Source organism: Chrysemys picta, chromosome 1 (assembly GCF_011386835.1).
Source record: "Chrysemys picta bellii isolate R12L10 chromosome 1, ASM1138683v2, whole genome shotgun sequence".
NCBI classification, from domain to species: Eukaryota; Metazoa; Chordata; order Testudines; family Emydidae; genus Chrysemys; species Chrysemys picta.
Genome location: NC_088791.1, coordinates 333,981,665 through 334,008,365, shown reverse-complemented (window position 1 = coordinate 334,008,365; position 26,701 = coordinate 333,981,665). Strand labels below are relative to the sequence as shown.

The window sequence follows — 26,701 nt, the reverse complement described above, 5'->3', positions numbered from 1 at the left end:
CGGAAGAGGGAGAATTACTAAGAAATTAAGTCCTGCCTTTGGTGCTGGAGTTGTTACTTGCAGTGTCCCAATAAATAATTTGAATTCTATGCCAGTATTACAATATGATCTCTACTGCCTTATTCTACTGTAAAATGAAAACAGGAGAACAGCATTTGTTAGGTTTGCCACTTGTATTTCAAAAATCATCCTGATGTCAAAGGAATATTCTGAAACCAACAGGACATCCACAGTCTATTTAAAAAAGTGTGAAAACACATTTAGGCCAGACAGCTTTGTTGCAAGCAGGAACAACTTCACTGAAGTCAACTGATTAACAATTGCTTACAGGCAGGGTTGAATTTGGCCAAATATGATGACATTTGGCTGTAATTACCGCACTCTGTTTGCATAATGCTATACAATCACCATGTTCTGATGGCAAGGACACACTGAAGAAGAGACAGCCTTAAGTCTCTTTCCTCCCCCTGAGAAAAATGCTAGGGTGTTGGAATGTAGCAAATATTGCAGCTATTTCATATTCTCGTATCAAAACCATTACCCTTTGCAAAAGTATTGTACAGGATTCTGTGTTTGACAAAGATGAAGCAATTCAGAGCATGACACTTATTCTTGGGATGCATGTTGTTTACTGAAGAACCAAAGGACCATATCTACCATTTAGGACAGTAACTGCAATGGGCAGGTTTGCCTTCCACTCAGCCAAGCAACACTATTCCTATGGGATGGTGAAGCAATAGTCTAGAAAACCTTCACACTCTAAAAAAAAACATATTTTCTTCAAACCACTTGACTGCTATTGTAATAAGCTGTGTAGTAGGCCTGCTTCACTTCTCCCCTGCAGACAGAAAATAGTCAGCCACAGGCTAGAATGTCAGAGCAAAGGTGTCCTGTGTAATCAAAAAGCTATTTTCCTTTGAAATCACAATAAACAAGTGTTAGTTTTCTTTATAGAATGGAAGGAGGAGCCTCCCTGCTCTTTGAAAATTGGGAAGTATTTCACATCTGACAGTCTGGGCAGATCAGTTGTAAGACTTTGGTGCCCGAAGGAGATAAGTGGGCTAATGCGTTTTTTGTTCCATGAGACACCGCATAATGAAGAGAATGGTGTTACAGACCTACTCTTAATCAAAGTAGAGGATATGATTTTAAGTCTGACGAAAACAAAGGAACTTATATCACCCACCTCTTTTTATTCCCACTATTCACTAGGAGCAATAATGTATTGAAATAACAAAACTACAACTAGTTCTATTAAAGAGACTCTCAATTTAGGGATATCAATTCAGTGCCGCTGGCAGAAACTAACCTACACTGATAGGCATGGTTTCTTGCAAGATAGAAAAGTCTAATGTGAGAAGTCATGCCTATCAGTGAAGTATAGTTCTAGGCGATGGTGCTGAATTGATATGCTAAAACTGGGACAGGCTGTAATGTGACTAGCTGGAGCATTTGTTCTTGTTTGTATTAAATTGGGATCCACTAAAGTAATGAAATCCCATAGCCAAATGTTGTGGCTGTATGCCTTATGTAGCATTTTTTTTTCAGTTCCAATTGTGATAGGTTTTATAAGACAAAGAAATAAGGGAAGGTGTCTGCCCTATTCCCTGGCCCAGTTTTAATTGCAATCTCCCCTCTAAGTAGTTGATGACTCATGCTATTGTTCTCTGACTAGCAGTTAGGGAAGGTTTGCCAGCCTCTCAATTGTTGCACAGCTCTTGCTTTAAAATTGCTCCACCATGCTCTCTGTATTATGTCCGGAGACTACAGGAAAGGAGCAGGGAAGAGAAAGCAGGAGTTAATTCACAGGAGGAGAGGGGAAGATGATGAGACATGTCTAATCCCGTCTTTGGGCATGAACTGGACCTTGAATTTATTCTTTTACTGAAATGTAAGGCTGATGCCCTCAGGCTACACAACAATTTACAAATGTGGCCAAGAATGAGTTCTGGGAAGAAGCAGAGCTGGCCAAACAGAGTCGCCAGGTGTCCGGTTTTTGACCATTAAAGGTCTGGTCAGTGGCGCATCAGGACTAAGGGAGGCTCATTACCTGCCGTGGCTCCATGCAGCTCCCAGAAGCAGCAGCATGTCCCACTTCTGGCTCCTATGCTCCCCTGGGGGCTCCTTATGCTCCCCTGCCCCAAGCACTGTCCCTGCAGCTCCCATTTGCCGGAAACTGTGGAAAATGGGAGCTGCGGGGGACAGCGCCAGCTTGATCCTGCACCTCTGACCCCAGCCCTGATCCCCCTCCTGCCCTCCAAATCCCTCAGTCCCAGCCCGCAGCACCCTCCTGCTCCCCAAGCCCCTCATGCCCAGCTCCACCCCAGAGCCTGCACCCCAGCTGGTGCCCTCACCCCCTTCCTGCCCCCTGAGCCAGCCCAGTGAAAATGGTGAGTGAGGGTGGGGAGAGCAAGTGATGGGGGGAGGCGTGGCCTTGGCTAAGGGGCGGAGTCTCAGAGGAGGAGCGGGTCAGGGGGTGAGGCAAGCGTGTTTGGTTTTGTGCGAGTTGAAAGTTGGCAACCCTATGGCCAAAGCTCGTTAAGTCAGAATGGCTGGCAGCTCCTTAGCTGACTACTAAGCACAATGCTACAATGAAAAGATTCTTCTTGTAATTTATCCCCAAAGATCAACTATTTAATTTCTTTTACTATGGTAAAAATACACAGCTACAGGTACTGTGCATATACTGCAGTAGGAGGACTAGAAAACGTTTATCAGTTTTAAGTGGTATAATCAATTAACCATATATATCAGTGGTGGGAAACCTACAGCCCACAGGCCGCACATGGCCCATCAAGGTAATCTGCTGGCGAGCCGCGAGACCGTCCGCAGGCACAGCCACCCGCAGCTCCCAGTAGCCGTGGTTTGCCATTCCCGGCCAATGGGAGCTGCGGGAAGCGGCAGCCAGCATGTCCCTACGGCCCGCGCCGCTTCCCGCAGTTCCCATTGGCCAGAAACAGAGAACCGTGGCCACTGGGAGCTGCGGGTGGCCATGCCTGCGGATGGTCAAAACTGTCTTGTGGCCTACCAACGTATTACCCTGACGGGCTGCGTGTGGCCAATGGGCCACAGGTCGTCCACCACTGACATATGCAGATGACAAAAATTACAGCAGCTATTAATGTTGATCTGATAACTACACATTTTAGAGGTCTCTGATGCATGTTTGGGCCGATATTCTCAAAAGCAGTCACCACTTTTGAGTACTTTCGTTGCCCAACTTGAGATACATTAGACCTGATTTTCATAAATGCTGAGCATCAGTAGCTGTAATTGAAATTAGTGACCACTTTTAAAAATATGGCTATTGATATTAAGGAGCTAAGAAGTATATTTTCGAGGCGAGAAAGTCTCAAACTGTGCTCTGTGAACAACCATAGATCCACAGTGCCCAGACTGACACATTATGAACCACTTAAAATAAAAACATTCATATTTCTGGAGTCCCAGTTCAGTGTCTTACTCATAAGACTCAAATCCCAATCCTCCTTATGTATGATCAGGAATGTAGGGTTTTGTTCAAAACTGCAAAGACTCTATTGTTCCAAATGATTTCAACAAAACAATATAAATCTTGTTTTCAACCTGAAATTCAAAGCAAATTTTAGAGGGTACAAATCATCACAAACCAGAACTAAGTATCTATTTGTACAACGCCCTCCAAACTAAAACTGCTAAGGGTTGCCAAGGTGCATTCAATGCCCAATACTACTGAACCTACAACTGCAAGAAAAATGACTTTGAACAGGAAATAACTATGAGGTAATGGTGTTGACATTTTCACAGTGACCATGCTGCTATCTGAGGTACAGTGAGAGTATCCTTTAAATCTGGCTTGGTAGCTAAAAATGATAGGATTTCTTTTTTAACTTACTACTGTATTTACAAAAACAAAAAGGCCCAATCCTGCAGGTTTAACGGAAACAAAATTTTAAATGAAGTCAGTGGGAGCTGTGTCTTAGTCAAGGCTGCAAAAATAGGCTCACTGCACAATGATACTACACTTTCTTCACACCACAACAATTTTCTACAGTATTCTGTGAACTCTGAGCACAAGCAATCTGCAAACTACAAAACAAATCTCAGAAAAGGTTAGCAACACTGAATGTAATTCCATACAGCCCTTCATTTATGCAGAAATATATTTAGGAGAGACGGTACTACAACAGAAAGATCCTAAACCATCTAAGAATTATTTTTACAGTGCAAATCTATCCTAAGTACATCATCCAGGGAATAATAATAAATTTGTTAGTCTCTAAGGTGCCACAAGTACTCCTGTTCTTCTTTTTGCGGATACAGACTAACACGGCTGCTACTCTGAAACATCCAGGGAATGTGCACTAAGAGAAGCAAATAGCCCCCAGGGAACAGGAAGGGAGATTAGAAGAGCCCTACATTATGTTCAATTCTCTATGGTCTTCTACTCATTCTGAACGGGTCATAAATGGGTCATACTAGTTTAACAGATCATCCAGAAAGAAAAAATATTGAAGGCACATTTCTATGGAAGTCTACAGAAAAAGAAAAGGGTACTATTGTCTAGTTAGAGATTGGATCCATACCACATATACCATACACCAGTAAAACAAATCAACAAGTATAGTGTGACTTCAAAAGAAAGTTTGTAGAATCTCATTGTTTAGAGAGAATAAATAAAAATGGATGTATTTTCCAGCAAGCAACATGGCATGAACCACATGAGGGAAAGTTAATCAACAAATAGAGATCAAAGACCAAACAAGACAGGCAACAGAGAGAGTAACATACATTCCCAGCAGCTACACTAGGAAAAGAAAGGAGAATATAGCAGTAGCACATCACCATATGGGGGGTGGGAGGGGGAGAGGAATCTGATACATAAAGATGCAGTGGCCTAAACTGCCTGGAATAGCAACACCTCTATATCATGGGTAAAAAGGAAGAGAAAGCAAAGGAACTAAATACCTTTTTTGAAAGAGAATTTGATCTATCATATATCAAGTTGCCTCAGTGCAAGTCAGTGTTTTGGCCGGCACTACCACCAAGGTCAAGAATTTACCATTGTGGCTGTATAATAGAACTTTACTAATTTGCAGTAATGACAGGAAGATTCACTGTGGATTCTTAGATATTGTGAATTAATAAATAATTTCAAAACATACAAACCAAAGGATTGTTCAGAAGGAATAAAGGTTGGTTAAATGTGACATCCCCCTGCAAATGCAAACTGTCCAAAGCAAGGAAGTGCAAAGTTATGGGACACCACTTAAGCATACCTCAGTAGTGCTTTAAAGATGCATCGTTCTGCAGTTAGCCTGGGTGATCAGCACTTGGGTGAACAACCATACTGTGAAACCCATTACTATGACCTCACTGGTGTATGCCCTCCTGTTCTGTGTGTTGCTAGGACTTTTGGAGGCACACCCTAGGTTCTCTGTGCAGCAGTAAGCTGAGCTGCTTTTTCTCAGTGCATTGTGGGAGAACTTTTCTGTCCTTCTGAGTACATGGGGGAATTGTGAGAAGGCATTGGAGGACTATTAACCTGCTTCCTCGGGGCAAAGAGGGCTGGTTACCAGCCCAAATAAAAGCAGAACTGGGAACTGCTTTCATTGTAGATAAAAGGCTTTTTGTGTGGAAAGCAGAGGGGCCAGAGCAACACCTGGGTAAGAGCCTGGGCTTGCTCTGCAGTGCAGACATACCCTTATACTGATGGTGACCACCTCTGCATATTCTCATTAATATTTTTTCCATCTCCAACAGGAACAGAAATATACTACACACAACATATTAACTTCCCTCAGACTCTAATGGGAAAGCTTAAACAATACCTCAGCAACAATAGCAAACATTCAGCATTGACTCGCATACAGGTTAAGTGTGTACCACAGAATCATAGAATTGTAGGACTGGAAGGGACCTCGTGAGGTCATCGAGTCCAGTCCCCTGCACTCATGGCAGGACTAAGTATTATCTAGACCATCCTTGACAGGTGTTTGTCTAACCTGCTCCAATGATGGAGATTCTACAACCTCTCTAAGCAATTTATTCCAGTGCTTAACCACCCTGACAGTTGGGAAGTTTTTCCTAATGTCCAACCTAAACTGCCCTTGCTCAAATTTAAGCCCATTGCTTCTTATCCTATCCTCAGAGGTTAAGAACAACAATTTTTCTCCCTCCTTCTTGTAACAATCTTTTATGTACTTGAAAACTGTTATCATGTCCCCTCTCAGCCTTCTGTTCTCCAGACTAAACAAACCCAATTTTTTCAATCTTCCCTCATAGCTTATGTTTTCTAGACCTTTAACCATTTTTGTTGCTCTCCTCTGGACTTTCTCCAATTTGTCTACATGTTTCCTGAAATGTGGCGCCCAAAACCGGACACAATACTTCAGCTGAGGCCTAATCATCACAGAATCAAGCAGAAGAATTACTTCTCGTGTCTTGCTTATAACTCTCATGTCTTGCTTACAACACTTAATACAGCCCAGAATTATGTTTGCCTTTTTTTTTTGCGCAACAGTGTTATGCTTTTGACTCATCTTTAGCTTGTGATCCACTATGACCCTCAGATCTCTTTCTGTAGTACTCCTTCCCAGGCAGTCATTTCCCATTTTCTATGTGTGCAACTGATTGTTCCATCCTCAGTGGAGTACTTTGAATTTCATCCTGTTTACTTCAGACTATTTCTCCAGTTTGTCCAGCTCATTTCTGAATTTTAATCATATCCTCCAAAGTTCTTGCAACCCCTCCCAGTGCAGTATCATCCGCAAACTTTAAATGTACTCTCCATGCCATTTTCTAAATCATTGATGAAGATATTGAACAGAACAGAGCCCAGAACTAATTTCTGTGGGACCCCACTTGATATGCCCTTCCAGTTTGACTGTGAACCACTGGTAATTAATCTTTGGGAATGATTACACCCACCTTATAGTAGCTCCATCTAGGTTGTATTTCCCTAGTTTGTTTATGAGAATGTCATGTGAGGCAGTATCAAAAGCCTTAAGCTATGTGTTTGTGAGGGAAGTATGCAGGGCTGGCACTTCCATTTAGTGCGGTCGTCTAGGGCACCAGGATTTGGGGGTGGGGGGACGGCACTTGGCGGCAATTCGGCGGCGGGGGGTCCTTCCACGCTCCAGATCTTCGGCAGCAATTCTGCGGCGGGTCCTTCACTCGCTCCGGGACCCGCCACCGAAGGGCCCCGAAGACCAGGAACGCGGAAGGACCCCCCCGCCACAGAATTGATGACTATGACCAGGAGTACGGAAGGACCCCCACCTAGGGAGCCAAAAACCCTGGCGCCGCTCCTGGAAGTATGAGGTCATATGACCCCCCTGAATGAGTGTTATTTATTAGGGAGGTTTTATACCTGCTTTGTACTCCCTTTGCACCAACATAGTCAGCATATAGGGGACATGTGGCAACCATGAAACTGAAACTCAGTGTTCAAACATTTACATCAGAAAGTATAACATTACTTCACTACCCAATAAGCACTTTGCTTTCTTACTGTTCCCTGTTGTCTTTTCTCCTCCTTTGATTACTTATTACTACAGCTAAGCAAATACACCTCTACCACGATATAACGCTGTCCTAAGGAGCCAAAAAATCTTACTGTGTTATAGGTGAAACCGCGTTATATCGAACTTGCTTTTATCAGCCGGAGTGGACAGCCCTGCCCCCCCCAGAGCGCTGCTTTATCGCGTTATATCCAAATTCATGTTATATCAGGTCGTGTTATATCGGGGTAGAGCTGTAATTGATTTTTCAATGACCAAAAAAAAAATCAGTGTTGGTTCAAAATAAATAGAACTTTTTTTTTTTTTTTTGTAATTTTCAATCTGGTCACCTAAAATAACCAACCCTTTATTTGTTTTGAACCAATACTGATTTTTTTTCAGCTTTTCTCAACAACAAAAAGAAAAGAAAAGTCATTTGAATCAATATTTCTGAAATGCTACAAAATGAAATGTCAAAATGGTTTGAAGATTTATAAAAATTTTGGTTTCAAAGGGGTTGTTTTTTTTTGGCAGAAACTATTAGCCACATTTGTCAAAAATTGTCAAACTTGAACTTGTGAACAGTTTCGGTCCCCTGAAAAATATTTTGGGCAATTTTTTAAATCACCCCACTCTACTTATTACCTAAATTCTTATTTCACAATTTTTATTTGCATTGGATTGTACAAGAGAATTAGCATACTTCATTCCCTTCCCCCAGTTTTGTTTTAAAACAAAAGGATTAGGCCAGACGTGCCCAAGCTTTGCAACACAAAGGGACACATTGACTTAGAAGCTTTACAATTAAATCCAAACCTGACGGGACCCAGCTACAAGTGTCAGATTCAATCAGGTCGGAAAACAACCTGACTGTCTCGGGTCGAGTCAACTCTGAACACCTCCTCATGCCCATGGCTTTAGCGCCGCTGCGTGCCCCGCTCCTGCTGGCCACTGACACTTGCTGCACTGTGTGTGTTGTGGAGTGAGTGTGCTGGTAAGTCATAGCACTTCTCAATCCACTGCACATGCAGCAGAGCGAGACAGCAGTGGCAACAGGAGTGGGGCAGGTAGCTGTCATGTCAATGACATGAGTAGGAGGCAGCCGGAGACAGATCATGTGCCCGGGCCATGGGGAGCAGGAAGCCCCCACCAGGCTGAGCCCCAAGGATGCGCTGGCAGTGGTGGCACTGACACAGGTTCAGGAAGAAGTGCAGGGTCGGGTTGGGTCAGGTCTGAAAATGACTCGACACTCTTCGGGTTGGGTCAGCTGTGATCAGCTTGGGATCAGGTCTAGGTCAGGATTTAAAATTAGGTCCAAGCAGACCTCTACATAGGCTACGTGTCAGGAGCCTGAGAGCAACACTGACTGTATATTTAAATGTACTCACTAAGAAAAATAAAGGCATACAATTAAATGTTTTTTATTGGTCAAATTCAACCACAATGGGAAAAAATCCATTATCAGAGCCAATAGGAAGGAGTAATAGACCTAGACTTTGGCTTACTGGGATCCTTACTTCCAGTGGGTCTGCACCTTTCTAAGATAGTGACTCAGAGGGCAGCTGGCAGGCTATATTTTCAACATTCTGTCAGTCCCAATTAGAGTACCTCATGGCCAGTTAATATTATCTACTCATAGAAGGAGGGGGGAAATTAACCCCATTTCTCTACTTTTTTATACTATATATTAAAAGTTGAGGTTCAGGTATTTAGCTCAAATGTTTATCTACAGAATTTCATATCTTCAGTTTTATTGAGATTTTTAAGCCCATGTAAAATTTTCAGAAGGAAGTATGCCCTTGTATTCCAGTTCACTAGTAAAACAAGGCCGTTATTCTATTATCTTATACTTAGATTTTAAGCTCTTTGGGGGTCTATCCTGTGTTTGTACAGCATCTAGCACAAGGGGGACCTGATCCATGACTTGAGCTCCACTCCAATAATAAATAGAATCAATGGTGAATTAAAATACAAGAGCAGAAGCTCAAGCCACCAGAATTTCCAGATGGCATAATCAGTTCTGTTTTACATTTGTTTCTTATTTGCTATTTTTAATCTGCCATTTCTCCTCCCAGGTTTCCTGCTCTCATCTGTTTTGCATTATCTAAGCATCTTTTCTGCAGCTGTGTTATCTTCTAAACGTCTCATTTGCTACGGAAGTGAGGTCAGGAGTTTATTATACTCCTGAAAATTTGTTTGAAAAATAAACAAAAATGTATGATCCTGCACTGCTATAGTTACTGAAACTAATATTTTCTGTTTTTAAATTGGCTTTCTTTCTAGTGTATGACAGAAGGGCTTAAGCTATCAGTCAAACCCCTTGTTATATATGCTCTGACACCATGTCTATGTATAACAAGGCTACCAACTGTCTGCTTAACAATCTATAAATAAAAGATTCTTTAAATTACCGTTTTATCTGATTTAAAGGTTCTGTAAAGAAAGGAATCTGAAAGTACGTTGGCAAATGTGCCTAGGAAGAAGAGCTTCAGCAAGAACTTGACGCAAGGTTAACATCATTAGATAGCCATTTGGCCTATGTGTGATCACATCACTTGAGAAAAGCATTTGTGCTATGTTTGCTAATATACAGCGACATCATTGTGTGTACCATAGTTTAAAAGGTCTTGTAGGAAAAAAATGAAAATGGTATGTTTGCCTTTTTTTGTAGTTTTCTACATTTCATATTTACATAGAGTGAAGCAAGCCCTTAATGCCCTGGCTGAAACAGGTTTCCATCCATCCATGACACTAGGAGTCTACACTACAATAAAACACCCTCAGCTGGCCTTGTCTGTTGACTTAGGCTGAGGGGCTATAAAATTACAGTATAGACATTCACGCTTGGGCAGGAGCCCAGGGTTCTGGGACCCTGCAAATTTCTCTATGACAAAGGCTAACTTGAATAAAGCTCTTCTCCTTTTTCACCTTGACCTGGCTTTCTCTGGGGGACTTTTTCTTCAGTAAATACAATATTCTGCAGTAGTTCTGCTTGCAGCACTCCCACTCGGTCAATGGGAGCTATGCCTGCAAAACAAGAACAGAATAATAAGTAGAGCCACTAAAGATAAGAAATCTACTGTGAGAACTCTCAATGCCCTTAATATTTCTGAGTTTTCTCATCTGAAGAAGTGATAGGTTTTAAAAAAAATAATTACGCACAAGTGTAAAATTCCATGCAGGGTCCCAGAGCCGGTGCTCCAGCAGAAGCCCAGATGTCTACACTGTAATTTTATAGCCCCACAGCCTGAGCCCCGCCAGCATGAGTCAGCTGACTTGGGCCAGCCACGGGTGTTTTATTGCAGTGTAGACATATCCTGTGCGTCACAGTGGAATTTTACTTGTTGCTTGTTTTTTTATAAGCTTATTGAAATTAATGAACTTAGTGCTTCATAGGGATCCCTCTCTGTGTACAACCATGCTAATTACACAACTCAGCCTGCCTTTCCCATAAGACCCTAAGTAATATGGTACTCTCTACCTCCCCAAAACTGATTTGTTACTATATGCAGATGCAACAGAAACTTTCAGTGACAATAAAGTAATGTGTATGTTGCTAGGCATATGATAGGATTTTATGTGCTCTGCATTTTTAAATTTCTAGGACTCTGCTGTCTCCTGAAGGCAACTGTTATTCCACATTCTGTTCAAATACAGCCTGCTACAGAGAAGAGAAACACCTTGCTCCTTTTCTTGTTTTGTGGTTCTCTTTTGATCAAAAACTAATTCAGACTGAAAGTACATGGTTGCACTTTGTGTATGGAAAAAGTAGGCCATAAGACCTTCATAGAGTGAACCAAAGAGGTGCATCTATTTTTAAAGTCTTATATTTGCATCACAGTAAACAACTAACAGACCTGGATAATATGCACATAGCATGTCTGGATATCAGAAAGACTAAGGCTGCAATCAGGGCATCATGGGCTTACCTAGCTGATCCTTTAAAATTTAAAATAAAAATCAAGTTAAACTTCTATCACTGATCAAGCACACAACAATTGTTTTGTTGTCAACAAAATATAAATTGTATGGAATGATCAAATAGCAAAGATTCCTGAAGACCCCAGAGATCCATAAAATTTCTTCATTTCAAAAAGCTTTACTCAATTATAAATAAATGGGTTTATATATTATAATTTTTGAACAGACAAGACACAAGGGAGAATGCTGCTAAAGTTTGTAATTCATTCCTCATAAGAAATAATCAGTTTGTTGCAAGGTTTCACAGAAAGCTATTTTACATGTAAAATTACAAAGGCTGACCAAGTACCATCTTAGACAAAGTGTTTAAATTTATGCACACTTGTTTCCTTGATACAAACACTATGGTGTATACAGCTGTGACACTGATGATTAAAAAAAATAAATCCATTCTCATTGTCATTATTCTTGTTATGTTTCCATACACAGGAAAGAAAACACATACTTTCAATCCAGGGATAGTATTTTCAAACCATCTAAATCCCCTAGGAGCCTAATCCCATTGACTGTCAATCAGAAATAGATATTGTATGTGGGGACATATTGAATATATCTGCTCTGTAGGAGGCTGTAGCAACTGAAAAGAAACTGGTTGCTGAATTCTAGGCCCAGCGAGAGTTCTGAAACAGACCAGTAGGAAATAGGGCCGGCTCTAGGTTTTTTGCTGCCCCAAGCTCCGAGAGCACTGCCCAAGCAAAACAAACAAACAAAAAGAATGGCCAGAATTCCGCCCCTGGAATTGTGCCGCCCCAAGCATGTGCTTGCTTTGCTGGTGCCTAGAGCCGGTCCTGGTAGGAAATGCACTTGCACAGCATTTCAGAAATAGCTGGTCTTTCATTTCCAGTAATAGTATATTGCTAAACTTGTGTCTTTGATTTATGTATTAGGGACAATTTCCTAACATATGATAAAGAAAAGATTCTGTAATGATCAGGATTTTAAAACTCTCTCTCTGTTCAGGCAGTCCTCGGACTTATGACACAATTGGTTCCTGAAAATTGTATCGTAAGTCAAAACATCGTAATCGCAATCCCCTCCATTGCGGGACCGAACGTCAAAGTCGAAACCAATTGTTGTAAGTTGAATCAGGGTGTCAATTCAGAAGCGTCGTAAATGCCGTTCATTGTAAGTTGAACGTCGTAAAGTCGAGGACTGCCTGTATCTTTATCAGAAGATAGCTCAAGGACATTCTAAACAATATTTTCAAAAAGGGGTGTGGCAAACTTCTGAATACACACAGAGTTTCTGTAACTACGTAGGTATGGACCTGTTGGAAAATTTGGACCTATCATGTTAATTAAATGATTAAAGGTTTTAAAAGCATACCTTAAGGTAGTAGACTCAAGAAGCTCAATCTGTTTATCTTAAGAAAGAGAAGGTTCAAGGATGACTTGATCATTGTCTAGAAGTACCTACACGGGGAACAAACTTAGCAGACAAATGTATAGCACAATCCAATGGCTGGAAGTTGAAGCTAAATAATAGGTAATTAACCACTGGAACAATTTAGCAAGGGTTGTGGTGGATTCTCCATCACTGGCAATTTTTAAATCAAGATTGGATGTTTTACTAAAAGATCTGATCTACGAATTACTTTAAGGAAGTTCTATGGCTGGTGTTGAACAGGAGGTCAGACTGGTCTTGGAATTTTGAAAAAATGCTAAACAGTTCAGAGGTATCCTCATTCATCTCTTTTGCAAATAGTCAAATTGAAGGGTTACATGGCTTCTTAATATATGTCGTGTACACTTATTTGTTTTGCATTTATAATATATTTGCAATATGCTGGCTTCCATTCTGCCCTCTATATGTGACACACAAATCCACATCTGATGCAAAATCATCAGCTTACATGCCAACCATCCCTAGTTAGATTAACTTTTGTAAAACATTTAAATCCCTCCAAAAAGTTTCTCCTAGTCCTATGTACTTCAGCTAAAAATAAACACATGTATTTTCGCTCTGCAAATTTCCTTATTTATAGCTTTCAAACACTGACAAGTATGAGCTACTGCACATGCACATACAAGTACAGGAATTGATCATTCAGTGTAGGTGATGCTGCAGAGGGCAAGACTCAGTTTTGTGAGGTGTATTCTCAGCACAGTAGGTAATGAAGTCAGCAGTATATTGAAACAAAGGGTAGGTCTACACTTACTTCCGGGTCCGGCGGTAAGCAATCGATCTTCTGGGATCGATTTATCGTGTCTTGTCTAGACGCAATAAATTGATCCTGGATCGATCCCGGAAGTGCTCGCCGTCGACGCCGATACTCCAGCTCGGCGAGAGGAGTACACGGCATCGACGGGGGAGCCTGCCTGCCGCGTCTGGACCCGCGGTAAGTTCGAACTAAGGTACTTCGAAGTGGGGGGGTTAGTGTGGACCAGGCCAAAGACACAAAAGGAGCATTTTTAAATATCTTTGCTATAATAGGTTTGACATCAGAACAGCCTTCTTGTCTGAAAACTAACAGTTTTTCTTGTTGAAAATAAGATAAATGATTATAAAACTCTTTGGGTATATAAATACTAAATGGTTTCTATGGTTTATAGCAATGATAGGAAAGCGTAATTCACAGACAAACTACTTTCAGTGTGAATGGACAGAGTGTAGTGCCAGGGATAGATGTTAGCATTCAAGCCTACAAGCCAAGATCTTTAGATTCTATTCCCAACTTTAGAACTAACATGCTGTGTGGCCTCTTGTAACGTCTGTGTCCTTCAGTTTACTCATCTGTACAATGGACATAACAGAGGTACACAGCTACCTCACAAGGTCTGACTAATCGTTGATATAAGACTTTGAAATAATCCGATTAAAATTGCTACTATATGAAAATTAATACGAATTTCAAAAAATTTAACCAGCATATATATATTATTTTCCTCCTCTTTTCCTTCTTCCTCCTTCCTCTGTAATACATATGAAGCATACAGGCAAATCACTTACAGCTCAAACTATAAAGCATAAAGACTTATTTTTTTCCAAGAGCTGATTATTTACTTTAATTTTTTCAACCTGCTTTTCAGTTAACTTACTTTCAGTAATGCTAAAATGGAAATTTAAGAGACACCTAGTTTAATAATACAATTCAATAGCTGGAGTATATGTCTGCAAAAAATTACATATTCATTAACTAGAACCTTCAAATGAATACTTGTAAAACTAAGAGGTAAAAAGTTCTTCATTTGTCATAAAAGCTTTTTTCATATTGACTCTGTTCTGTAACAAACATAAAACAAAATTGTTCTAGGCACACAACAAAAATGAAAAATCTTGCAAGAATTTTTTTTAATAAAGTGCTAGCATCTCATTTCCATTTCCACAATGCAGCCACTGTTACAGTAAAGCTAAATTATTTCTGTCTCATCAAAAGCTTAAAGGATGTGTTATGTTTAGTTTCTTTAGGTTACTCAAGATAACAGTTGCACTGTACATTTGTTTAATTCAAAAATTTTTAAAACACTGCTTCCTGTACTGTTCCAATTTAACATCTACATATAAAGTCTCCCAGCATAGACTGCTTTGAATTTGAAAGTCAATTTTGTATTATAACATTCTGGATTCTTAGGGCTAAATTCTTCCCTCAGATGCACATTTAAATGTATCTTACTGTTTGGCAATAGTAAGTGGTGAACCATATAGTGTTGAAGTCCAAGTATCAAATGCTTGTGATATTCCTAATACAGAGGTACTTACAATATGCAGGACTTTGTGCTATTTTTCACAGAACATTACAAAATTTCTCAGTAAACAAATAAAATCCACTAATACTGTCATACCAGCTTCCAGAAACACGAACTCTTTAAAGATGAGATGAGATCTAATGAAAGCCAGTGAAAAATCATTTTATTTCCAAACTATCCAATGAATATGTCAGACTTTGTTTCACCTGACTCATTCATTATTACTAAAGACATCTATATAAAAAAAAACAATCATGGAGCCATGTGGTCTGATGGAAAATCTCCACTGAAGTGATTGGAGCTATCCTAGAAATGAATTAGGCCCCTTATTGATTAAGAGTTCATTGGTATCTGCTGCCTATTCTCCCCCCACCCCCACTGAAAGTAACAGTTCTGTTCGTGGTATTATTAGCTATGGAAAATAAGGTAGTTTCAAAAAGATGCTTTTCAGGTGGGAATGAGCATTAGGATCAAATGAGCGCTTAAGAAAGAAAGGTCTTGTTTTCCTGCAAATACCTTTAGTAAAAAGAAAGGGGGAAAGAGTAATGCTGAAAGTTTTACATATGAGCAGAATTGCTTCTAAGAAATATTTTATTTTCAGGTTTTCTGTGAGATCGTGCAATTTACACCAAAGTCTTCACAATGTCCAAAGGGCTCCTTCACCAGCCAGAGGGTTTAGCTAGTGAAGACAAAGTGATTTAAGCCTGTGTGCAGGGAAGGTTTTATACTACATTTCCATGGCAACTTGATGAGGAGAAAAATAGCTTATTCAAGGACAAGTGAGTTATCTTGCTAGGACAGTCTGTTCTCTCTCCTATTCTTTCAACTGTAGCTTTGGGAGAGAGAAATTTAGGGGAAACTCTGGAAGGAGAAGTCGGGGGATGGTCATATGGCCTTCTGAATGAAGGGGAATTGGAGAAGACCATATCCAACAACATCCTAAATGAAAGGCAGATGCTGGAGCTGGGGAGAAGGTTTGGAAGAAGGAGGGCTGCCTGACAGCTCACAGGCTGACACAGCTCACTGGCTGACACCTCTTCTGTCCTTCCTTTGCAAGCACTGAGCTATCTCTGCAATCATTACCGTCTAAAACAGACCAGCTGCCCAAATTCCCTCTGTACTGAATATTAGATTCCAGTGCTCTCATCAACAGCTGCAGGGAAAACAGGCAACTGAACTCCAACAGTGACAGTCCAGAAGCATTTCATTTCAGCTCTCAATATACATCAGCACAGCCAGATTCCAAAACATCAGGCTGAGGTGCCAGTTACACAATGATGAAGAGTTTAGTTATGCAGCAAGAACGAAATGTCAAAATGTGGGTTCTCTTTTACATATTTACCTTTAGGGCCTTTGAACAATTTGATTTCTACAACCGTCTCCAGAATAGGTCTCCTTCGCCGAACATACAATCGCACAATTGAACCAGCCTCTTTTAGTGCCTCTACTGCTTTGCTGTGAGAGACCTCTGATACATCAGCCTCATTCACCCGCAAGATACAATCATTGACCCTGCAAGGAAAGAAAAAACAGACTTAGAGAATGTTGCATTTGTTATTTTGAAACTGAGCAGAATGTGCTTCATCAGAACTATTATAAAATGAACATAGGTTAATAGGAAAAACAATGAGGAGTCCTTGTGGCACTTTAGAGACTAACAAATTTATTTGGGCATAAGCTTTCGTGGGCTAAACCCCACTTCATCAGATGCATGGAGTAGAACATGCAGTACGGAGGTATAAATACATAGCATATGAAAAGATGGGAGTTGCCTTACCAAGTGGGGGGTCAATGCTAACGAGCCAATTTAATTTAAGTTGGAAGTACGTAATTCTCAGTAGTTGACAAGAAAGGGTGGAAATCACTTTTGTAGTGTTAATGAGCCAATGTAAACAAGGTGGGGATGTTTGTCAGGTCACAGATTTAGTGTGATGCATTTCTCTGATTAACAGTGGGAAAATGGCACACCTGATTGTATTTGCCAGCCTGTCTGATCATTTACAGATAGGAACTGCCACTTCCTAGTATAAGCTCTTTGGGGCAACTATTGTCTTTTTTCTGTGTTTGTAAACCTCCTACAATGGGGGGCCTGGTCCATGACCAGCACTCCCAAGTGCTAGAGCAAAACAAATGAAGAATAAACTTCTTCTCTGGCTCACTTTCCTCAAGGTAGGCCACTTCCCAGCTCTATTCTAACAAGGTAGTCTTATGTTAATGTAATTTTGTTAAAGAGCTCATGCTATGTTATCAGTACTATGCTTATTCTTAAGGAAAACAGTTATTTAAATATACACAAGGCAATCACTTTTGCTTCATTCAAATACCTCCTTAAAACTTTTTTCATCAGGAAGGCCCACCAGTGATATCACTTAAATTAAAAAAATGTTATCACACATTGTAGTAAGGCAGCATGGACTCCCTCCGAGACTGAGGGGGAGAAACCACTCTCTAACTGCTGGTGGGTGGAGCCAGGCAAGCAATGCCAGAAGTAGAGGGGCACAGGAAGTTTAAAAGATGGGCCCTGCAGCTCAGTTATGCAAGAGCTGGGGAAGGAAGACCACTGTCGAGCCCTGCAGCCAAGACTGAGCTCTACATTGCTGAGAACCCAGAGAAGGAGCCGGGACTGCCAACTGACCAGTACCTGGAGGAGCTACTGAGACTGCCGCTGGCCATATACCCTGGGGAGATGGGGGAACCCCAGGAGATGGAGGTACACTTCAAAGGGGTAGTAGGAAGTAGCCAAGGGACACCAGACATTAGTCTGATTGTGTTGCCAGAGTCTAGTTCAGCGTGTTTCAGTAGGATCCCCACTAACCCAGTGGCAGAACCCTCAGGTTCCTGTCAGAGCCCTGGGCTGGAACCCCTGCTGCTGCCAGCCCCCAACACTGGGGTGAGAGCCTACCCACCCTAGGCTGGGTGGCCTGTGTTTGCTATTTGCTCAGACCCTGCTCTGAGGGCCAAAGCCCCTAAACTGCTTGTTGCTCAGCCCCTGCCCAAATTGAACTATTGTACCAATGGCTCATTGTCAAAAAATAAACATGTAACCTTAACATCCAGGACCAATCTTTCCTCTGTCATCCCCATGTCACAATTCAGGGCAACTACACTTGTATTCCCCCTATGTGGCCCCTCGAGAGAACCCATTCTAGGCTCCCAGCTCCTCAGCCATCGCCTCTCTTGGCTGGAGACCAATGTGTCTCTCCCTCCCAACTGAGTTTTTTCCAGGATCCACCGTTTCCTACCTACACTGTGATATCCCTAGCAAGCCAGACTGCCTAAACACACCAGCATCTGCACTTTGCTTTCACTTTGAACAGCTGTAATAAGCAGACATTATAAACTACCACAGAGCTCTTTATAAGCAAACATATTTATTCTTAAGGTGAAAGCATTACAGAGAAAACATTAAAAACAATAAAAGGCCCTACACACAAGCTAATAAGCTTACCAAACATCACACCCCAACAAGGGCACTGGTTGGAATCAGTCCTTCAAACCTCACAAAGGGTTTTTCCTGTGGCTACAAGCTCATAACAGCCTTGGCTCAGAATCAGAACAACCATAAATAGTTTAGTCCAGAGATCGGCAACCTTTGGCACGGGCCAAGGGATGTGCTGGCTGCCGCTTCCTGCAGCCCCCTTTGGCCTGGAGCAGCGAACCGCGGCCAGTGGGAGCCGTGATCAGCCAAACCTGCAGACGTGGCAGGTAAACAAACGGGCCCGGCCCACCAGGGTGCTTACCCTGGCGAGCCGCATGCCAAAGGTTGCCGATCCCTGGTTTAGTCTTTTCTGTATAGAGTTTGGAACACTCCTCAGGGCCCACTTCAAAAGGCAGGGGTTTTGCATAACCCAGGTTAGGGTATGTGTGTTCACCTCCCCCTAGATATATCCCAGGAAATCCACTTCACACCTATTATTCCAAAAGTCCATGCTTGTCTGTCACATTGTTCAATATAGTCCTTTGATCATCCATCCTCACAATAATATATAATCTTTGTGTTTAATAAAATGGACCCTAGAGGTACTTAAACTTAATTCAGTAAGTTTTCCCAAAGATATTGCAGGCAGCTTCCATTTCTGTCACACCTCACCCCACAGTTTTGTTGCCCTTTACTGGTCATTGGGTGCAATTAGATTGTATGTGCTTTCGGGCATGCACCTTGTGCAACATACAGCTACTGTGAGTTAACTAGCTCCATTTTATGTGGTGAAGATATACATAAATAATAACACGCAAGCAACAGAACTAACTGAAATGACAGTACTCGAAGAAAATAAAGAAAGCAGATAATATGCCAGTATACTACATACTTTTATATATGAAGTTTCACTCTGGACTCATGGTATTCCTTTAACACAATACACCTGTGAAGCAGGATATCCTATTACAGACTCAAGAGTTCTAATTTGCTGAGGGGAATATAAAGTCATAGCCAAAGCATAAATGAATTTCCAGGGAATTATTATTATTTAGACTAATTCTGAAAGAGTAGAAATTTTGTGTTCTACAAGATTGTTATCAAAAGCCTTGGAAACCAAAGACACATTGTGTTAAGTTTTTGGAGAAAAGAAGAGATACAGAAGAAAACTTTGATAACTTTCTATTGGTATAACTGGGAAACAAGATAAACAATTAAAAGTCTCCTTATAAAGAGTTATGTATCTAAAACAGCAAACATACAATTTTAGGCTGCATTAATAGAGGCATAGCATGCAAGTCATAAGAGGTGATATTACTGCTCTACTTGGCACTGGTGAGGCCTCAGCTGGAGTACTGTGTCCAGTGTTGGTCACCGATGTATACAAAGAATGTACAGAAAATGGAAAGGATCCAGAGGTAAGCCACAAAGATGATCACAGGGATGGAATGCAAGACATGTGAGCAAAGGATGAAGGAACTGGATATGTTTCATAGATTACGGTTGGAAGAGACCTCAGGAGGTCATCTAGTCCAACCCCCTGCTCAAAGCAGGACCAACCCCAACTAAAACATCCCAGCCAGGGCTTTGTCAAGCCGGGCCTTAAAAACCTGCAAGGATGGAGATTGCACCACCTCCATAGGTAACCCATTCCAGTGCTTCACCACCCTCCTAGTGAAATAGTTTTTTCTAATATCCAACCTAGACCTCCCCCACTGCAACTTGAGACCATTGTTCTGCCACCACTGAGAACAGCGTAGCTCCATCCTCTTTGGAACCCCCATTCAGGTAGTTGAAGGCTGTTATCAAATCCCCCCTCACTCTTCTCTTCTGCAGACTAAACAATCCCAGTTCCCTCAGCCTCTCCTCATAAGTCATGTGCCCCAGCCTCCACAGGACTCTCTCCTATTTCTCCACATCCTTTCTGTAGTGGGTGGGGGAAAGGGGGGCACAAAACTTGACGCAATACTCCAGATGTGGCCTCACCAGTGCAGAATAGAGGGGAGTAATCACTTCCCTCGATCTGCTGGCAATGCTCTTACTAATGCAGTCCAATATGCTGTTAGCCTTCTTGGCAACAAGGTCACACTGTTGACTCATATTCAGCTTCTCATCCACTGTAATCCCCAGGTCCTTTTCTGCAGAACTGCCGCTTAGCCAGTCAGTCCCCAGCCTGTAGCAGTGCATGTGATTCTTCCATCCTAAGTGTAGGACTCTGCACTTGTTCTTGATTGAACCTCATCAGATTTCTTTTTGCCCAATCCTCTAATTTGTCTAGGTCACTCTGGACCTTATCCTTGCCCTCCAGCATATCTACCTCTCCCACCAGCTTAGTGTCATCCGTGAACTTGCTGAGGGTGCAATCCATCCCATCATCCAGATCATTAATGAAGATGTTGAACAAAACCGGCCCCAGTACTGACCCCTGGGGCACTCCGCTTGATACCGGCTGCCAACTAGATATCTAGCTGTTGATCACTATCCGTTGAACCCGACAATCTAGCCAGCTTTCTATCCACCTTATTGTCCATTCATCCAATCCATACTTCTTTAACTTGCTGGCAAGAATACTGTGGGAGACTATATCAAAAGCTTTGCTAAAGTCAAGGTATATCATGTCCACTGCTTTCCCCATATCCACAGAGCCAGTTCTCTCATCATAGAAGGCAATCAGGTTGGTCAGGCATGGTGAATCCATGTTGACTGTTCCTGATCACCTTCCTCTCCTCCAAGTGCTTCAAAATGGATTCCTTGATGACCTGCTCCATGATTTTTCCAGGGACTGAGGTGAGGCTGACTGGTCTGTAGTTCTCCAAATTTTCCTTCTTCCCTTTTTTAAAGATGGGCACTATATTTACCTTTTCCCAATCATCCGGGAGCTCCCCGACCGCCATGAGTTTTCAAAGATAATGGCCAATGCTCTGCAATCACATCAGCCAACTCCCTCATCACCCTCAAATGCATTGCATCTGGCCACATGGACTTGTGCATGTCCAGCTTTTCTAAATAGTCTTGAACCTGTTCTTTCACCACTGACAGCTTCTCACCTCCTCCCCATACAGTGCTGCGCTGACCTTGTCTGTGAAGACCTAGGCAAAAAAAGTAGTGAGTACTTCAGCTTTTTCCACAGCATCTGTCACTAGGTTGCCTCCCCCATTGAATAAGGGTCCCACACTTTCCCTGACCTGTATAGTTTGGAAAAGAGGAGATTAAGGGGGGATATGATAGCGGTCTTCAGATATTGGAAAGGCAGCCATAAAAAGATGGAGAAAAGTTGTTCTCACTTGCCACAGAGGGCAGGACAAGAGGCAACAGGTTCAAAATACAGCATAGAAGATTTCAGTGCTTTATTTGTTCCAGGGCCGAGCACTGGCACTTCTAGGCTTGGCAGTTCATAGCCCTAGCACCTCTGGGTTTGCCGTGTCAATTATGAAAGTAAAAAATTGCTTGAGCCCTGGAATCTAATTGCTTGGGCCCCGGCACCCCTTTAATTACAAATTAAGTACTGGCAGATTTAATCTAAATCTCAAGAAAAACTTCCTAAGTGTAAGAACTGTAGGACAATGGAACAGACTGCCTCGGGAAGTTGTGGAAGCTTTTTCATTGGAGGTTTTCGAAAGGAGGCTGGAGAGCCATCTGTCTTGGATGGTTTAGACACAACAAACCCTGCATCTTGGCAGAAGGTTAGACTAGATGAATCTTGCGGTCTCTTCTAACCCCATAATTCTATGATCTAGAGAGATTCCGGTTTTCATTCAACAGCTGGATTTGCTGCTTTGCTTCAGTGCCAGACATATTAGTTTCCCAAATGTATAACTGTGTCTTCTGTGGTTTGGGGCTGTCAAATTAACAGGTGCTCTAATTTAAATTACTTTTTGTTTAAATTGGTCATGAATACACTTTGTCATTGCTTTTTGCTTAGATGTAGGGTAACTACTGCGCTGCTCCTGCATCTTTTCTGATTTAACATTGTCATTAGGTTTGCAGTACATCTGTGGTACATGTGTACCATGTCTTCTGAAAATATTTTCAGCTTATTTATTAGATGACTGGTGAAAAATAAAAAATATATATTCTTTTAAAAAAACAAAAAAAAACAAAGGGGTTACAAGTTATTCTATGCTATAAACTTGCATGTTGCAAATTTTTCCATAGTATAGTGAATGCCCTAATAACTGTTGGCTATTCTGGGGTGGTTCTGTCTCAGTCTCTCCTGCTGGAGTTCTTCTACTGTGGATAAATTACTTACTGAAGCAAGGAGTTGAACCTGGGTCTCCCACATCCTAGGAGAGTCACTTGCTTTCTCTCTGCACCAATGAATATTCAATTATGGACACAAAGTGGAACAGTTCCAACAGGAGAAACTGAATTTATGTCCCTGTGGTTAGGGCATTCACCTAGGACGTGCGAGAATGATAGAGCATTGACTGAACGTAGGTTTCCCATCTTCTAGGTGACTGCTATAACCACTATGCTATAGAGGCAGTCCATCTCTCTTGCCTGATGAATATTTAATAATTTATACAAAATGGAACAGCTACAACAGGAGAGCGACAGAGAGCCCCACTCCAGCATAGCCTGGTGGTTAGCACACTCCCCTAGGATTTCTGAGACCCCACTCTCTGTTCTGCCATTTTCCTAGATCCCAGATGAGTGCCCTGACTTCTGGGTGGGAAGAGAGAGGGGCATGTGCAGATTTCTTCAGGATGTTTTGACTGTATGAAGGTCATGAGATGGTTAGTTAACATTGCACTTCCTGAAATTCACTAAGATCATTATGCAGTTAAAAAAATTGAACATTACCTAACTCCCCTTAAAATTAAACAAGTTTATGGTACAAGATAGGCAAATGCTCGTGAGAATGTAAATAAAAAGGAGGATTTCTATATATATATAGTGGATATGCCCCAAAACTAAGACATTTTAGAAAGCCATTGGAGACTCCATAAGGGAGATAACATGATGTCAGCTGTCTGATAACGCCTTAGTATTTTTATTAAATTGTCCTGAAAACACTGTGTCTTCTAAAAGCCATAAAGAACTGATCACTCATCTCCTAGCTGCTGTTGGAATTACTATAGCAAAATAGTGGAAAATGAGTGACTCCCCAAAATCTATTGACTACTATTAAAAAGCATGGGAAATTCTGGTATCAGAAAAAATAACTCATCATGTCAGAGTTTTACAGGGGAAAAGGAAAAAAAAGATGACTTAGAAAACTGGTGGATCTTTTTGGAATTTGCTGGAAGAGGGCCATAGCTTGCCATTGAACTTGACAGTTTGAGAACTTTCTTTGAACGCTAAGGAAGGGAGAGAAACCCTTTTAACAACAGTTAAAATTAAACTCAAAATTGAGATAGAAGGAAAAAGGATAGAGTTTGCATAGTTGTTTTCTCAAAACTCTAACAGACAGGTTAAGCATGAATATTTAAGAAAAGCAGATGATTGGTCCTAAACATCAGATAGTGAAAGGCATTATCAACTGACAAGAGGGAAGAGGAAGAGGAAGCAGAGAAAATGATCAATCATAGTATGTGATCAGTATCATAAGGCTGAAGAAAGTGATTAGTAGCAGGTCTCTTTAATACAGTTTAGAGACTCCATACGTCAGTTTATAACTGTGTATTTGTGATATACTAGTTTATCTCTACGTTGTAAAGCCAAGTTTATAAGATTTCTGTTATAAAAGAATGGATGTTAAATAAAATAAAAATATGAACATAACACTGAATGTGTTTTCAAACACTGGCAATTTATGGAGACTGGAAGATACAAAAACAACAACGAAATCACAAGTGAGATGAGCAGAGGATACGGTAGAGAAAACTATGAAAGTTAAAACACCACTTCACAACATGGAATAGGATGTTTTTTTAACATCTTTTGAAATCATTTTTTTACAGAAGGTTTTCAGGGCAAATGCTTTGGGTATTTGTGTGTACATGAACACACAAATGGGATAGGAGTTTGCTAGGATGACAAATACTTTTCATCATTTATAATTGTGCTGAGTCTAGCACAATGAAGCCCAACCTACAGCTATAAAAAATGTTAAATAACAACAAGCACCTTAGCAAAAAGTTGGTTAGTTTCAATTTGCAAGTATGCTATACAGAGACCAGGATGTTGAGCTTTAAACTCTGATTATTTAGAGTCACAATTAATGTCAGTCATTGTGAACTGGTCTCCAAACTATTCTCTCAGCTTATTGAAATGTTCATATTACTCATAATCATATAGGAAATCTGTATTGCACAAAACTAAAACCTTCCTACATGCCTTTATGTGCTATGCATTTTATAGATGTGAAGGTCAAAATACCAGGCAGAGTATTAATACTGAGCCAACAATGACTATACAGCCTAATCTAAGACAGGAACACACAGGTCCAACCGAACAAAATAGATAGAGTTTGAGATGGAGACCTACACTAATTCCACCACAAAAATTCCAGTTTGGAAGGAATTGTTCAAAAAGTCATTCCTTGTTTCCACTACAAGCCATCATAGATACATTTCTGACATTAAGGTCGTTTCCTAATACACAATATTTTAAACTGTTATTGCCACAGTTAGAGTAGAGGGAAATAATGATACTTCCTCAATAAACACCAGTTTATAAAGTTATTGTCTGTCAGAAGTACTGACCTAGAAAGAAAGCAAAAGTGAATCTTTTCTCTAAACTATTGCCAATATTCTTTTACAATAATGAATTCATAAGAAATTCTAGACAAAAGAACATTTTTGAGAGTTCTTAAAGATGTATAACTTTAATTACTAAGACCTAACAATCTAACAGCACATGCTGCAGATTCAAGAAGCTTCTGCCAAAATTACTCTCTTACTCATAAAGAGAAGACTTTTTTCAGTAAAAGCAATGCACAATTAGAAATATTTCAGAGACTGCAGGCACCATGGATTCATGCAGAACAATAGCAGATGGTCTTTGAAAATATGTTATCATAATTCAGAAGATAATATGCCTCACTGTTAAATACCCTGAATATAAGACATCTTTTTGGCAGGAGAGTTTCCTTGAAGAGAGAATGCCCCACCTTTTTCCTCCTAGATCTCAATTCAACAAAGCATTTAAGTATGTGCTTAACAACAAAGCCTTTATGCACAGGAGTAATCCCATCCCTATTCAGCAAAGCACTTAAACAGGTGCTTCATACTTAAATGTATTGACATCAATCGGATTTAAGCATGTTGCTAAGGGCTGAACTGAATTCATGGCATAAATAAATGTGACCCTGGTTCAAATATATATTTTAGCCAAATTAAGTTACCCTAAAAGATGTTGCACCTTTAGTGAAGGACTCGTGCCAGTAAATGAAGTAAAATGATTTTTTGTAATGCTGTTGAGGCCAACTGCAACTCACTAAGGAATGTGGGAGAGATTCAGCATCTAAGGGGAAAGGTGTTCCAAGTGACAGTGTTAAAGATTCACAGCAAGAGTTATGTTCAAAACACAGAAGGAATTTCTTTGTATTACTGTAAGGAAAAATATGATCCTTAAAGTTTATCTTTCTCACTCTCTGCTTTACTGTAGAACTTCTGCCTTGTATCTTCCCAAGCAGAGCTCCTACGGATTTAAAGAAACATACATCTCTTCAGAGGTTGATAGTGACTGACAGTTCTTTAGCAGCTGGTATGAGTGAACAACTCTGTGAGGCTTGCCACTAGAGACACATGTGGTGTTAAGGAATTAGAATGGTGATGTTGACTCAGTCTTCTAGCCTCCCCACACCTGACACACACAACAATACTGCCACCATGGTGACTTTTTGAATGATCACTCCTAAGGTGCGGCCTCTCCTCTTTGATTTATTTATAGACCGCTCTGGCTCAAAATGGGCAGTGGGGAGCACCAAAAGACAGAGCCCATGAGGCTAAGATTAGAGCAACCAACAATGCAAGGGGAAGTGTTGTACCAGAGCTTAAATGAACCTCTGCTGGGCTCTATAGACTAGGGAGGTCTCAAAGAGTCACAGCAGACCACAAATACTAGTAGCAACACATTGCAGCGCTGAAGTCTGGGAGTTGGTCAGGCCTGCTTCAGACAAGTACAGTTAGGCCTTGGGTACACTTGCGGATTCACAGCGCTGCCGCGGCAGCGCTGTGAAGCGTGAGTGT

The 26,701-nt window shown here is 41.0% G+C and overlaps 1 protein-coding gene across 20 annotated transcripts in view; it reads right to left on the bottom strand.

Annotated features, from left to right (window-relative positions):
- DLG2 (discs large MAGUK scaffold protein 2) overlaps nucleotides 1-26,701 on the bottom strand; it is a 1,449,438-nt gene that overhangs the window by 414,262 nt on the left and 1,008,475 nt on the right. For all 20 annotated transcript variants that reach the window (XM_005287552.5, XM_005287553.5, XM_005287554.5 and 17 more), the window contains one exon: nucleotides 16,491-16,660. In XM_005287552.5, coding sequence (XP_005287609.1) covers nucleotides 16,491-16,660 — 170 coding nt within the window. The remainder of the gene's footprint in view (nucleotides 1-16,490; nucleotides 16,661-26,701) is intronic.